This window comes from Centruroides vittatus, unplaced genomic scaffold (genome assembly GCF_030686945.1).
Source record: "Centruroides vittatus isolate TY-2023 unplaced genomic scaffold, ASM3068694v2 contig_1487, whole genome shotgun sequence".
Classification (NCBI taxonomy): Eukaryota; Metazoa; Arthropoda; class Arachnida; order Scorpiones; family Buthidae; genus Centruroides; species Centruroides vittatus.
The window spans coordinates 51,257-65,658 of NW_027120919.1; the positions used below are offsets into that span (position 1 = coordinate 51,257).

The window sequence follows — 14,402 nt, forward strand, 5'->3', positions numbered from 1 at the left end:
TGGTTGCTGAATGGAGAAGAATGAGGATTTACATATCCAGGGCACACCTATTAAATTACCGTATTTTAAAATGTATTGCTAGATATCTTCATTTCACAACTTTCTAGAAATACACATTTTTTGTATTAAGTAACTACTAACAGTATATTAATTTTAGAGGATATGAATGAGTTTTATAAAAAGTATAAATGTTAATAAGAAATAAAATTTTTTTTGACTCGTACTTCTATCGGGATAAGACACACAACACCCTTTTATCTCTCACTTTCTTGACCTTTACCCACCAAAATTTAATAGCATTAATACCCCAAATACACAAGTCACCATGCCAAATTTTGTTACTTACTCTTTACCCCATTTTGAGATGTTAAGCGAAATAGACGCCACCCCACGCACGCACCCATACATATCTATCGATTTATTTTGCCCTTTTTTGAATTTTTTGGGTTTAGGAGATCTCAAAACATGGAGATTAGCAAAATATTCGAAGGGACGAATTTGACACGATTCCTTTCCCTTGTTATGTATATATGAGAGCCGGGAAAGTAAAGTATAAAAAATCTTTATAACAAAATCTCATAACAGATGGCGCCACAAACAATTTTATTTATTTATTATTGTTAATAATGTAAAAGATATTTTTAAAATAAAATTTTATAAAAACCAGAAAGGTTACTCAACTCGTTGCTAGATTTTTTTTACTTTTCCGGTTGTTATACATACACAAGAAGGGAAAGTATTGAAATCATGTACAATTTGACCCTCGAGGTTTTGGAAATCTTCAAGTTTTGAGACCTAAACATAAAAAAGTCAAAAATATGCGTGTACTGTATGCTTGTTTGTGTTTATTTCGTTTAATATCTGTAAATGGGGTAAAGAAAACGAAACGTAATTTGGCATGGTAGCCTGTGTATAAGGGACAATGATGCTAGTAAATTTTGATGGTTAAAGTTTGAAGGGGGAACGATAACGCGTTGTCAGGCGTAACAGCTCAGAAGAAATCCGACTTAATGCAGATTTTACTCGTTATTTATATTTACAATTTTCTTTTATAAATTTCATCACTACCCTCAAAACTAAGCCTTTCGTCACTTTATAATAAATAATGATTAAAAAAAGCTTTTAAAATAAAATATCATAACAGATGGCGCCACACGCAATTTTCAAAATATTTGACGTCAAAATTACACAATTTTTTGCTGGATTATTCAGAGGTATGCATATGAATGAGGACAAAAAGTCATGTTTGTAAGTGGGAAACATTCACACGTTTTAATTTTCCTTCACGTCGATGTCACAAATTTGTATAATAATTTGAGTAGAAAGATTTTAGGAAAATTTATCTTACCGTTTTATATGCGTTTTTACACAGCATTTTTATACTTTATTGAATGACACGATACGCCAACAATCTGGCACCGCTCCCATTGAGGCAAAAATGAGCCACGTCCGACGATCGGCCCCGGATACAGTTGCCAACATTGCCTACCACCTAGAGGTGAACGGCCGAAAACCACGCGAAAGATCGAAGCAACGATGGCAAGATGCTATTAACGCAGACCTAAGGGCTCGCACCTGAACCCAGACGATGCACTTGATCGAACAAAGTGGCATTCGAAGGTCCGAATAACAGACCCTACATCTGTCAGACAACGCTAAGAAGAAAAAGATTTTTATACTATATTTTATCCTGAAAGCTGTATTTGAGACTACAAGGAAAAACATTTTGTGATGTAAAATTAACTCTAATGTGTTTTATATATTTAGAATAAGTAGTACACAAAAAAAATTATAAATGATATTTAATTCTTAATTCTAGAACCATACACATACCATAGATACCATAGATACCATAGATACCATACACATACAACAGATAGCTTCAGTGACGTAAAAAATTATACATTTAAACTTTCAGTCTCCATCATATCATTCTGTTCAGAAACAGAAGAAACATTCTTTTTCTTTTCAACATAAAAGCTGATAACAACCAACAAAACAGGAATCACAAACATTGAGTGAAATGCAGTTTTCACAGCTATAATAGTCACTATTTTAACAAATGCAATATATCCATACATATTGTTATAAAGTAATACGAGTATCCCTATAACTGTTGATATCGATCCCTGAAAAATGGGAAAACCTACATTATACAAAGATCTTTTCAATTTTTCTTTTCCATTTTTATCACAAGTCAGAAATGAATAACACATATGTGTTGGATAGTTCACACAGAACCCGAGGCAAAGAATCAAGATGGTCACAGAAACAATATCAAGATTTACTCCCCAAAATGCCATGTATCCTATTGTTTCGACAATGGCCGAGACAATCGAAAATGCGACGATAACTGCGCAAAGAAAATCGGGAATAAATAAGAAAAATACAATAAATATCACTAGGGAAGTTTGCCAGAACAATTGAAAAGTAAGACTTCTAATGTTAATTCCTTGTTCTATAATTGGAGAAATTACTGAATGTGCGATGAGTCGAAATTCCGATTCGTCTGCCATTTTCCACATGTCTTTAATTAATTTGTATTCAATTTCATTGTTAGTGACATCTTTTGCTACCACAAAAAATCTGCTGCATATTATTTCGGTGAAGTTTTTATTGAATGCAACGTCATTAGATAATTGTCTAGAATTACCAATTTTGAAAAAGACATTGCGTAAGCCATCAATGAAATCCTGTTTGCGCGACACGTCATATCCCATCAAGGAGTACCTCGCCACAGTGTGATTTTGAAACTCTATGTAATATTTCAACCAAGATAAGGCCAGGTCACCCCCAGCAATATTTGGATGAGATTGAAATTTTGACAATAGCTTCTCAATGGATTTCTGAACTCGCCTGTCTGAATAATCTAACGTTTCGTTAATTACAATGTGTATGGGAAAGCTGTATTCCGAGAAATATTGATAATGCAAGCGGTAACTTTCATGTATTAAAGATCCTTTTGGGTAAATATGGAGAAAATTTATACCTTCCCTTAAAGAAAATATACCCCAAATTCCTATTGACAGGTTAATGAAATATAAAAGTATAATAAGAATTTTTGCTGAAAAACGAGAAATAAATGCAGCAATTCTATTTGAAAAGACTTTCATAAAATAGAAGTCGTGTTCTTTGCTGTTAGGCTCTTTATACAAATCTGTAAACGAGAAAAAAGGAAATTTATTAATCATTCAGGCTTATGAAATTCAAATATAATGGCAAACAGCAAATTAATTGGTAAATGACTTCAATTACAAGTTTATCACATAGCATATATAGACTATATTCGAACGTTGCATAACATGTTATGTATGTGTATATGTAACATATATATCTTATATATAGATTCTATAGGGGCAACGGGTGCAACTTCGGCACGTTAAGAATAGCGAGGTTGAGGCTAAAGTTTTAAACGCGAAAACGTGTACGTCGGACGTTCAGCGCCGCTTTCTTGTAATCCTAGAAGTTTGACAATGGCGTTTGGAAAGTCAGTGGAATCACGCTCGACATTCCAAACGCCATTGTCAAACTTCTAGGCTTACAGGAAAGCGGCGCTGAACGTCCGACGTACACGTTTTCGCGTTTAAAACTTCGGCATCAACCACTCTAATAAGTTAAATTTTGTGTAATAAATACTGCTGTCAACAGAAAGAAAAGCGTTGTTTATTGTCTACCAGAATGTAACCTTATCATAGAACTGGTTAAAATCAGTTTGGAAATAAAAATGAATATAATAATAATACCTTTACAAAAAGATAGCAGTTTCCAAAGTTTCCCCTACCGAGCAAACCTAGGCAAAAGTAATTGGGCAAGATAGGCAGGTATATAAATTTGTGTTATTAACAACGTATAAGTTGAAATTCACTATTAAAACAAAGAAATACAAGTCCAAAGGCATATTTAAGTAAAGAAAATGTATACATCCACAAGAGCCGAATTATCGGGCTAGAGTTGGCTATAATAAATAAATAATAAATAAGACAATTTGGCACTAGAGCTTGGCGTTAGGCGCCATCTCTTACTAAACTTAATAATTATAATTAAATTAAATAAATAATTTCGATAATTCGGCTCTTGTGGATGTATAGCTTTCTAACGGGTTAGTTGTTATTTATTTATATTTAAACGCCTTGCCGGGGTTGCGATGGCCGGTTGAGTGCCTTGGGAGGACGTGGGCACTTGATGTGTCCCCAGCCGGCATTGTAATGACCGTCGATGGTCGTCATGTTAGCTTATTTATACTGGAGGAGGCGATCGGACTGAAGGTCCGGGTAGCGTAACTGGTAACGTGTCTGCACGGATAGCAGAAGTTGCGGGTTCGAGTCCCGCTTCGGGCCGATTTCTTTTCCTCCAGTTCCAAATTATTAAAATTATTTATTTAATTTAATTATAATTATTAAGTTTAGTAAGAGATGGCGCCTAACGCCAAGCTCTAGTGCCAAATTGTCTTATTTATTATTTATTTATTATAGCCAACTCTAGCCCGATAATTCGGCTCTTGTGGATGTATAGCTTTCTAACGGGTTAGTTGTTATTTATTTATATTTGAAGAAAATGTATACAAAAATAAATTACAAAAAAATCAAACAATAATAAATGAACACATTTTAATGCAAGTTAAAAGTAATATAATTACTGAACTCAAACAGTAGAAATGGATGTCAGGAAACCCCCGTATAACACGGCACTTCTATAGCACGGATTCACTCTAACATGATTCGAGAATTGGGAACATCCCCGTATAACACGGTGCTTTTAAAGCACTCTAATACGGTTCGGAAATTAGGTAAAACCCTCGTACAACATGAAATGTATTAAAACTGTTACCAGTTGATGATTCTCATTCTGAGATCATCATATAAAATGAATAATCTCTGGTAAAATATTTACTCAAATAAGTATTTTACCCATAAAAAAATCTACTATATAAAGCTGAAAAACTGGATTCCATCACTGTATGCCAAAAATGGCCACTAGGGGCGCCCCTAGAAATTATTTAAATTAACTTAAATTAACAATTTAAATTATTATATATATATATTTTGTATTTTTACAGTATAATATTCAGTATCTTATTATTTTTATTTGTAATTTTGTATGCGCCAATGCCTGCATCGGCCTTTTGTGAATCATAAATTCGATTTAAAGAAGGATTTAACAGCATGTTTTTTTAATTTTTGGAACATAACCCCACTTTTCGCGCTAGTTCTTTGTTTCGTATAACACGGATTCGCATAACACGGCAATCTTTTGGAACGTAACTCCCGTGTTATACGGGGGTTACCAGTACGCTTAATAGCAAATTGTTTATGCCCCACACATATCGCAAATAAATTGAACCAACTCATTTTCCAAATCTGTACAGCCACATGAGCCCACAGTTCACATTTGCAGCACATAATCCACTTTTTCTGAGCAGCACTATATTGTTCATTGCAATATATGCAATAAGTATTTTCATCGTCATTTTCTGGTTCTTTAAAAGTTTTCTGCCCCTTTCCTGTAGTGAACTTCGAATCCGATTTTTCCAAATCTATTGCTTTTCTGCAAGTTCCTGATTTTTTAACTTTAGCCTTGGCTTCTAGTGTGGCTTTGTACGAAGGATCCAGTTATTTCTTCTGCTTGTTGTTGTTTGCGGCCAAATCAAACCATAGCAAAACACGATCTTGAACAAGATCGGCAACACTGCCGAAGATGCCCCAATAGTCATGGTGATTTAGAAACGTTAAGTGGAATCCTGAAAATAGAGTATCAACCCATGATCTAGCCACCTGAATAGGTTAATGTTTTATTCTTCTAACAGGAATAACTTTCGTTATTATGGAATTATAACAAAACATGCCAATTCTATATAAATGGAAGCATAATATTATAAGAAATTGAATGAAACAGACAACTTATTTGATATTTCAACTACGCGTGTCGGAGAACAAGAGACACCATACTCAACAAATCGTCATTAAAACTCAACTGTCTAGCCTTTAAAGAGAGTCTCCTTTTATTTTGTTTCAAAGAAAATTTAATTGACGGCTTGCCCCGTATGCCGAAGTTATCCCGTCTTCCCCTATAGAGAAGGTATGATCTACAGTTTGCAAAATCTCATCAGTCGCACACTGGTTCTCTGATCCATTGAATACACTGGTGGTCGCAATTGCACTCCTCATCGATAGCTCGCCTTGTGGGATTTTCCAGATTTTCTAACACCGAAACAAAGGCCAACTTTCACTAAAACTACTATCATGAGACATTATCCTTCGACAACTGCCGACGTAGCATGTTGCCTTATCTTGTTTAACCCAACTACGATTTAAAGGACATTTACAAGACCAGAGAGTATATTTAGGTAAGAGTTTTACGCTCTACTCAAACATTTTTGTTAGTATTTTTAATACAAGACTAATCTGATTTATTTGGCTTCAGCTATTCTCTCATTCTTCAAAATTTTATGTAATTCGTAATGTTTTCCATACACTATGCATGTACACGTTATGTTAAACTTTGCAGTTTTGTTCTTAAATTGGGCGAAAGTTAGATGCTGCCTTATTACGCGTATATTTAAATTTTATTTTTGAGATTCTTTCAACACTTTCCAAACAACAGAATTATACACTAATTATGCAATATACTTGCGAGACCACGGATTTTAGCGGGAAAATTTGTGTAAATGAAAGAAAACTTTCATTTTTTTGTTCAAAAATTATTGTAAACAATCACCGATAGAAAAAAACTCCTCGCGGAGAAACGGAGCAGAGGTCTCCAGTAACTATCAACAGTTAGGTGGAAAAGTTGACACTTAGCTGTCAAGAATTCGCAAGTCATTGTCAACAACGGATTGTTTTCCACACTAACACGATAAAAGCTCGCGCCTCCGGAAACTTAGCGCGCTCGCACAGGAAGTTATTATTGTACTTGTGTCTGTCTCCATGCCCAGGAACGAAGTCCCATCGGAGAAGACCTACAGCAACTCTTCCACATCGTCGGTGACCGCCATTCATCGAATTATATCGTCCAATCTCACACCAAGAGGTATTTTGTTAGGACCTTTGTAAACTCTCTCTCCCGCAACGGCAATAGGCTTAGCTCATAGCCACCTGTTTGTTTAGAACTTGTAGAGCTTTATATCTACTTGCATATAACCGCATAGTATCGTAGAATAGTTTGTAATCGCCTTGTACGTTATTCTAGTTATTCAATAAATGTTTTATTTGTTAACCTGTCTCCTGTCAATCCAAGACGCCTGTCGACTTACCGACGACCTCCCCACTCACTTTTTGCTCTCCTAGCCATCCGAAATGACAACGAGATCGGGTTTTGCCAACCCGTGCAGTGTAAGTGGTCAGCGAGGATAAACCCTGTCCTCTGCTTATCTCACATTCTGTTAATGAAAATTTTCAATAATTTTCAATAAGGTTAATACAAAAACGCTCAACACCTTACCTAATGTTCTGAAAGTAAACGGATGAAGGCCCTTTTCTTCTCTGTATCCACTTAATGCCAGACATCCTCCAAAGAAAGTTATTTAGTAAAGATAAGTAAAGCCCACACACGTTGCAGCATACGAACAGAATAATCTTACAATAGGAAAAGGTGCAGTCATAGCAATACAATAGGAGGCTACATTGGTCAGCGAAGTGATAGTGATAGATACTGCAGCGTTGGAATAAGTATCTTTCATACGTTTGGCAACAATTTTTTTCGAATCAGTGATCCTCCAGCAAGCTATCATCACGAAGGCGTCATCGATTTCTGTAGCTAAATATACAATGCATTAGCTCACTACAAAGTTAATACACAGGTTTAGTTACTTACCCAAAATGAGAAACGGTATGACAATGTTGCTATTCGGATTGTCAACTCCTGCTGCACTCAACATACCAAAAGACGAAACTGTTGCTAAACCAGCAGAAACGACAGCAGCTATTCCCATCCACGGTTTGCTCTTAATCCAGTCGTTAGTCATGTACATCAAGACACTGAAGACAGTAATTACTGTTACTGCAGCTCCTATCAGAGGAGTTATATTATCTGCGAGAATTGGAATTTCTAATTCAACGGAACTAACTGGACATGGGAATATTTTTATGTAATTAAATTTAAATTTTTTTATTCGAGAATAAAACGTTTCTCTCCATTCTGTTATCAATTTCTTTTTAGTGATATTGGACTCGTCTGTTGGATATAACAAACGGACGGCAGCCATTTCCTGTATATATCCATCATTGTCAGTTTTTACGCCACCAGCACTCAGAGACATTAGTTTGTAAGTTGCTGACAATTTGTCAATCTGAATGGGATATTTGAATTTTATCTTCCTAGAAATGACTTCATCGATATGATTTACCATTGCTAATATGGGATTCTCGAAACATTTACCGTTAACGATTCCGCAAATTTTGTGATACTGTATAAACTCTCCATTAACTATAATGGATATATTTCTTGCCAGCTTATCAAAATCTTCGATTTCCATTAAAATTTCTTTCTTTAACATATTATTTTCTTCTGTGCTAGTAATATAAACAACTGCAGTCATTTCAGGCCTTTCAGTTATTCTCAGAATATCGAAAAACTGTGAGGTGTTAATCGGGAACATTTTATCTATGAAGTTTCTGTCTGAAAAGCCCCTTCCTCTGTCAGAAGAAAACAGGTAGTTTATGTCGTTCCTAAAGTTAATATTAATGAACCCAACAGAAAGCAACAATGACACCATCACAGGCAAGATGATGAAGGATGAGGGATGAAGGGCAATAAATTCTCCAAATTTTCCAAAGAGTCGTGCTAACGTATTTCTGAAAATCATAATCTTTCTGTCCATATTTCTGGTTTCGTGTTCCATGTCTGAAAGTAAATATAATATCTTAAAAAATACTTTAATCTGAAAGCGATAATGTTCGTTTATAAAATATAAAATTATACCGGTGTATTATATTTTAATCTGGAAAGTTATTGGTGCATTTCAAGTTTGTCAGTGATCCTGAGAAAGTTGAAATGCTTTAACATAGCATGTTATTTCATGTTTTATGCTTATTTATTAAATTCATTGCTGTTTATTAACAGCCATAATCGTTAGCCATAAAAGCCATAATTGTGACTTAATCATAATGTCGCCCTAAAATGTTTCCTCACAACTCTCTCAACTATAGTAGGTTTTTGACCCTGTACATCGTAGTTTTTCTGTTGACAATGGAGTCATGCTGGTCATATAGCTGTGTGAGAATCCGGAGTTGAGAAAGCGTGTTTCTCACTCTTGTTCGGTCTCAGATCGGGAAGATCCACCCTCAGAATCACTATGATGGATTTTTAGTATTATTTAATTTGGGGGCAGGAAGTTCGTAAGATCCCCCTGTTAATTTTTCCTGATACCAACCTAATTAGAGCGTTAGGCACGCTAATGAGTAAATTTTAAATACCTTTCCGAGAGAGAGGAATCGTGGACCCGTGCTAAGACTTTGGCGTTGAGTTGAGCTCAATAACGAGACCATTTAAATCAAACAAAACAAATTAATTAATTATTACACCTTTGTGTCCTTTTTATCTTAATTTAAATTTAATTTGTATACTAGTACTTTTTATATATTAACAGGACTTATTATACTGGAAAATATGGATGCAGATATTTAGTCTTACAGATCAAAAATAATGTTCTTTATTTAGTTCACCTGAGCACATACACTTTAAACTTGTGTTTCGGACTTGTTCGTCCCTCCTCAGCAGGCCTTTAAACGACACTTTCTACAATTAACAATAAAAAAACATTTCTTTGGTACAATTATAACTAAAATTAGTTAAAAAACACAAACATTTCCCGACAATAAATTAAAAATTCTTACAACTTCTGTATTTCCGAACTCCTTTACATTTCCAATTAAACTCACGATCCACAGCAACCATTCAATTTGACACATTCCTAATTTTTATACATTAAAATCAGTTTAAAACGATAAATTTAATTATTACAGTAGAGAGTCGAAAATTGGAATCAATTGGGGACTGGGGTTGTTCCGATTACCCATTATGTACGAAAAAATACATTAACCTGTCCGATGTTCAAATTTTTCTCCATTGCGTGTCGCTTCGTGTTGAATTTTTCTCCGTTGCGTGTCGCTTTGCGTTGAATTTTCGTCGATTTTAAGCCTAACGAAAATTTTTATAATAATAATCGAGGCTATCGTATCGTTAAAAATTATTTCTTTATTTTGTACAAACAAAATAAATATATTGAAAAATATAAAAACATGAAAATTATACTTTAGAAGTAAATCTAGTATCAAAAACGTTCGATTCAGCACGACACAGTCCGACTGAAAATCGTTCCGATTACCGGCGATTCGATTACCGGCGTTCCGATTAACGACTCTCTACTGTATCTAAAATATTATCATTTCAATTGACTTACTTTCTTTTTGTTTATTCTTTTCTACTTAAATCTTGTTCTAATTTGTTTCTATCATTTCTTTTATACTTCTTTCTTTCCCCCTTTTATAATTCTTAACCATGATTGGTGAATCTCTCTACCACTGTTGTTATTCATTTTATTAGTTTGCCTAATTATATTTAAATGCTCATACAGTTGCCTTTTATAATTGCTTTTTTACGTTTTTCCTGATTTTTACCGTATTTAGATCAATTGCACAACCTTCTGTATTACAATGGTCAGCTACTGCTGAATTTGCATAGTTTCCTCTGATTGCTCTGATATGTTTACTTAATCTTATTTTTAATTTTCTTTTAGTTTCTCCGATATATGTTTTCTTTGGATTACAATTACAATCAAATGAATATACTATTCCTTTCTCCTCTGTTATATAATATTTTTCTCCTTTCCTGTAACATAATTGTTTTTTAGTTGAATTTATTTTTTCCGGTATTAAGTTGATTCTACTTTTTATTACATTTTTAATTCTTTCAAATAATATCTTAATTTAATAAATTTTTTCTCTTTATCTATTGATTTTGGTTGTTTATCATTATCTAGTTTTCCAAGCCATTTTTTTTATTATACATTTTGGGTAACATTTAAAATAAACATTTTAATTATTTCTTCTTCTTCTTGTTTTTGTGTTTCTATTTCGCTTGTTCTTTGCTTTATTTTATTCATATACATTTTAAATATATTATATTTCATACTGATCGGAATCACAGATTTATAATTAATTATTTTGGGTATTTGTATTGGTTTAACATATTTCTTGTAAATTAATCTATTATTTTTTCTTTCTATTGTTATATCTAAATAATTTATACTATTCTGTTTTTCTTTTTTCTAATTCAAATTTGATATTCTCTTTCATCTTATTGGTCTTATTTATAATTATATTTTCATTTGTTTTCGTTTTATCAAAAATTATTATGCAATCATCCACATACCTGCTGTCAAATTCAATACCTTCTATATTTTTGATCTTTTCATCTATTTGTATGATTGTTATTTCGGCCAATTTTGGATGTATACACGTACCCATAGGTATTCCTTCTGTTTGGGTATAGAATTTCTTATCGAACTGAAAGTAGTTATTTTTAATTATAATTTGGCACAATTTAATTATCCAATCCGGTGTATTTATTTTTATTAAAGAATTTTCTATATTTTCTATTGTTATGCTAGGATACATGTTTACAACATCGAGTGATATTAACTTCATATTTTCATTAATTGTTATATTTTTTAATCTATTTAATAAGTCATCCACATTTTTTATATTATACTGAGAAACTTCTAATAAATTTAATTTATCCTTTAAATATTTTTCTACATTATAATATACGTAATTTTTAACATCTATTAAAGGTCTATATTTAATAGGATTTTTATGTGTTTTTACCCTTATGTTAAACTTCGGTGTTCTGTTGTCTTCTCTTTTTATGTAGTTGATGTCTTCTTTTGTTACATGCTGTTTTATTTTTAAATTTTTTAATTCCTTTTCTAACGATTTTATTAGACCATTTACTGGATCTTTGTTGAGCTGTTTATAACTTCCTTTTTGGATTAATTCTTTAATGACTTTATTTTTCTTTTAAGGTTGGATATCCTATTTTTTAAAACCAATTTGTTATATTTATTTTAAAAAAACTTACCAAAAGAGTCCTTCTGTTCTTGTTTCTGTGTGTCTGTTCTGGCAACAGAACAGACACACAGAAACATTTCCAGTATAATAAGTCCTGTTAATATAGATAGAAAGTACTAGTATACAAAATAAATTTTAAACAGAGTTAAAAAGGACACAAAGGCATAATAATTAGACAGATAGACCGTTTAATATTACCATATGCTAGAGCAGGGATGTCAAAGATACGGCCCGCGGGCCATGACTGGCCCTCGAGGCAATTAGTTGCGGCCCCTGACATTAATTCAATAATGCTATTTGTTTATTTTTTATTATGTTGATACTAAAGAAAATGTGATATTTTGTATTTAAACAAATAATACTTAATAAACAAAATTGTTGAACTCAATTATTATTATTATTATTTATTTATTTATTCATATTACTTAGAAATATTAATTTTATTTGATTTATTTTTGTGTTTAATCTTTTGTTTACATTATGTTTTCTCTGTTTCATCTTAGAAGATTACAAAAATTCAAAAGCTTTTAGTGACGGCGAATTTTTAAAAGAATGTATGCTAGACGTGGCCGACATTTCATTCCCATCACAGAAACAAGTCATTCAAGAAATACCCCTGACTAGAAATACAATTGCTTCCAGAGTAAATGAACTCGCAGAAAATTTAGACTTTCAACTTAAAATTAAAGAATTTATCTGGTATTCCTTAGCAGCCGATGAAAGTACAGATATCAGAGATACTTCGCAGCTTGCTGTATTTATTCGTGGAATTAATGAAGACTTTAACATCACAGAAGAGTTGCTGCAGTGCATACCATTGAAGAGTACTACCACAGCTCAAGATATTTACTCAGCAATTGAGCAATTAGTACCAAATTATGACTTGGATTGGAGTAAATTCTGCAGTATTACCACAGATGTGTCACCATCCATGGTCGGTAAAAATGCTGGTGTTGTCACAAAAATATGGAACAAAATTTTAAATAAAATTAAAGGTGAACGACCCAAATTCGTTGGAATTCACTGTATTGTACATCGAGAAGTCTTGGCATCTAAAGTGCAGAAAATGGATCATGTAATGAACCCCATAATTAAAACAGTTAATTTTATTAAAAGAAGAGGTCTAAATCACCGCCAATTCACACAATTTTTAAACGATCTTGATGAAAAATGTTTAGATATTCCCTACTTTGCAGTGGCTTAGTCGTGGATCAATGCTTAAACGATTTTTCGAATTGCGTAAACATGTTGTTACGTTTATGGCTCAAAGGGGCAAACCGATGGAACACAGTGATGAATGGTGGTTTGACTTTGCATGCTTAGTAGATATGACGGAACACTTGAATAATTTGAACGTTAAACTTCAAAAAAAACAAAAAAAAATGTAATCGTTACGCAACTGTACTCAAGTGTTCAAGCTTTCAAAATTAAATAAAAGTTGTGGGAATCGCAGCTGCGAGAACAAAAACTTGACCATTTTCCTAGCATTCGTGAAATCGGCATGTACAATGCAAATAAATTAGCAGATTTTTCTTACCGTTTGCTTGATCTTATTGCTGAATTTGATAGTCGTTTTGTACATTTTCTCGTGCTCAATACCTACGACTTTCCTCTTTTCAATGATCTGTTTACGTTCGATGTTAGTAAAGCACCGACTTACTTGCAAATGGAACTAATAGATTTGCAGTGTCATACTGCTTTTAAAAAGCAAGTTCAATGAAGTTGACATTTTGGCATTTTATACAAAGTACTTCAAAAATCAAAATAGCTATCCCAACTTAAGGAATCATGCTGCCCGCATTTTATGCATGTTTGGAAGTTTATATGTGGGTAAACAGTTGTTTTCAACAATAAAGATTAATAAATCTAAATACCGTTCAAGACTTACAGATGACCATCTTCAGTCCATTTTGAAAATCAATACAACATCGTTGACACCAAACATCGAGGAGATAATGAAGCGTAGAAGAAGTCAAGTTTCTGGATCCTCAAAATAATATTTTGGTTTAAAACGTCTCTACTTTAAAAAAATTATATTTTTTTTTCTTTAAAAAAATCATTTTTAATAACTATCGTACCTCTATCTCTTTCGAAGAGAGAATATCAGTCAAGCTCGGGACGATATTTGCTCGTTGCATATCATTCATGTGGAGGATCCTTGGAAGAACAGATATGGTGGGACCGGAGACTTGGTTCACTCCTTTCATGGAGTCCGACTTGGGATCGCCGTCCTGGAGATATCCGCTGAAACACAGATAATTGGTGGGTAGAGCTCTTGTATGCTCTTGGAAATGTCCACCCCGACTCGAGTTCCATTCTCCTTTTTATCCGATTTAG

The 14,402-nt window shown here is 33.3% G+C and overlaps 2 protein-coding genes across 2 annotated transcripts; one reads left to right on the top strand and one right to left on the bottom strand.

Moving 5' to 3' along the window:
• Positions 1–1,898: 1,898 nt before the first annotated feature.
• Positions 1,899–8,842, bottom strand: LOC136968510 (patched domain-containing protein 3-like). The gene is made up of 5 exons (XM_067262492.1): positions 7,810–8,842; positions 7,548–7,752; positions 7,438–7,487; positions 7,250–7,375; positions 1,899–3,157 (listed from the first exon to the last, which is right to left on the bottom strand). The coding sequence occupies exons 1-5, from the start codon at positions 8,834–8,836 to the stop codon at positions 1,899–1,901; spliced, it is 2,667 nt and encodes an 888-aa protein (XP_067118593.1). The 5' UTR covers positions 8,837–8,842.
• A 3,779-nt stretch (positions 8,843–12,621) lies between these two features.
• LOC136968511 (general transcription factor II-I repeat domain-containing protein 2A-like) lies at positions 12,622–13,269 on the top strand. Its single transcript, XM_067262493.1, has one exon. It carries the CDS (start codon positions 12,622–12,624, stop codon positions 13,267–13,269), a length of 648 nt encoding a protein of 215 aa, XP_067118594.1.
• Positions 13,270–14,402: the final 1,133 nt, after the last annotated feature.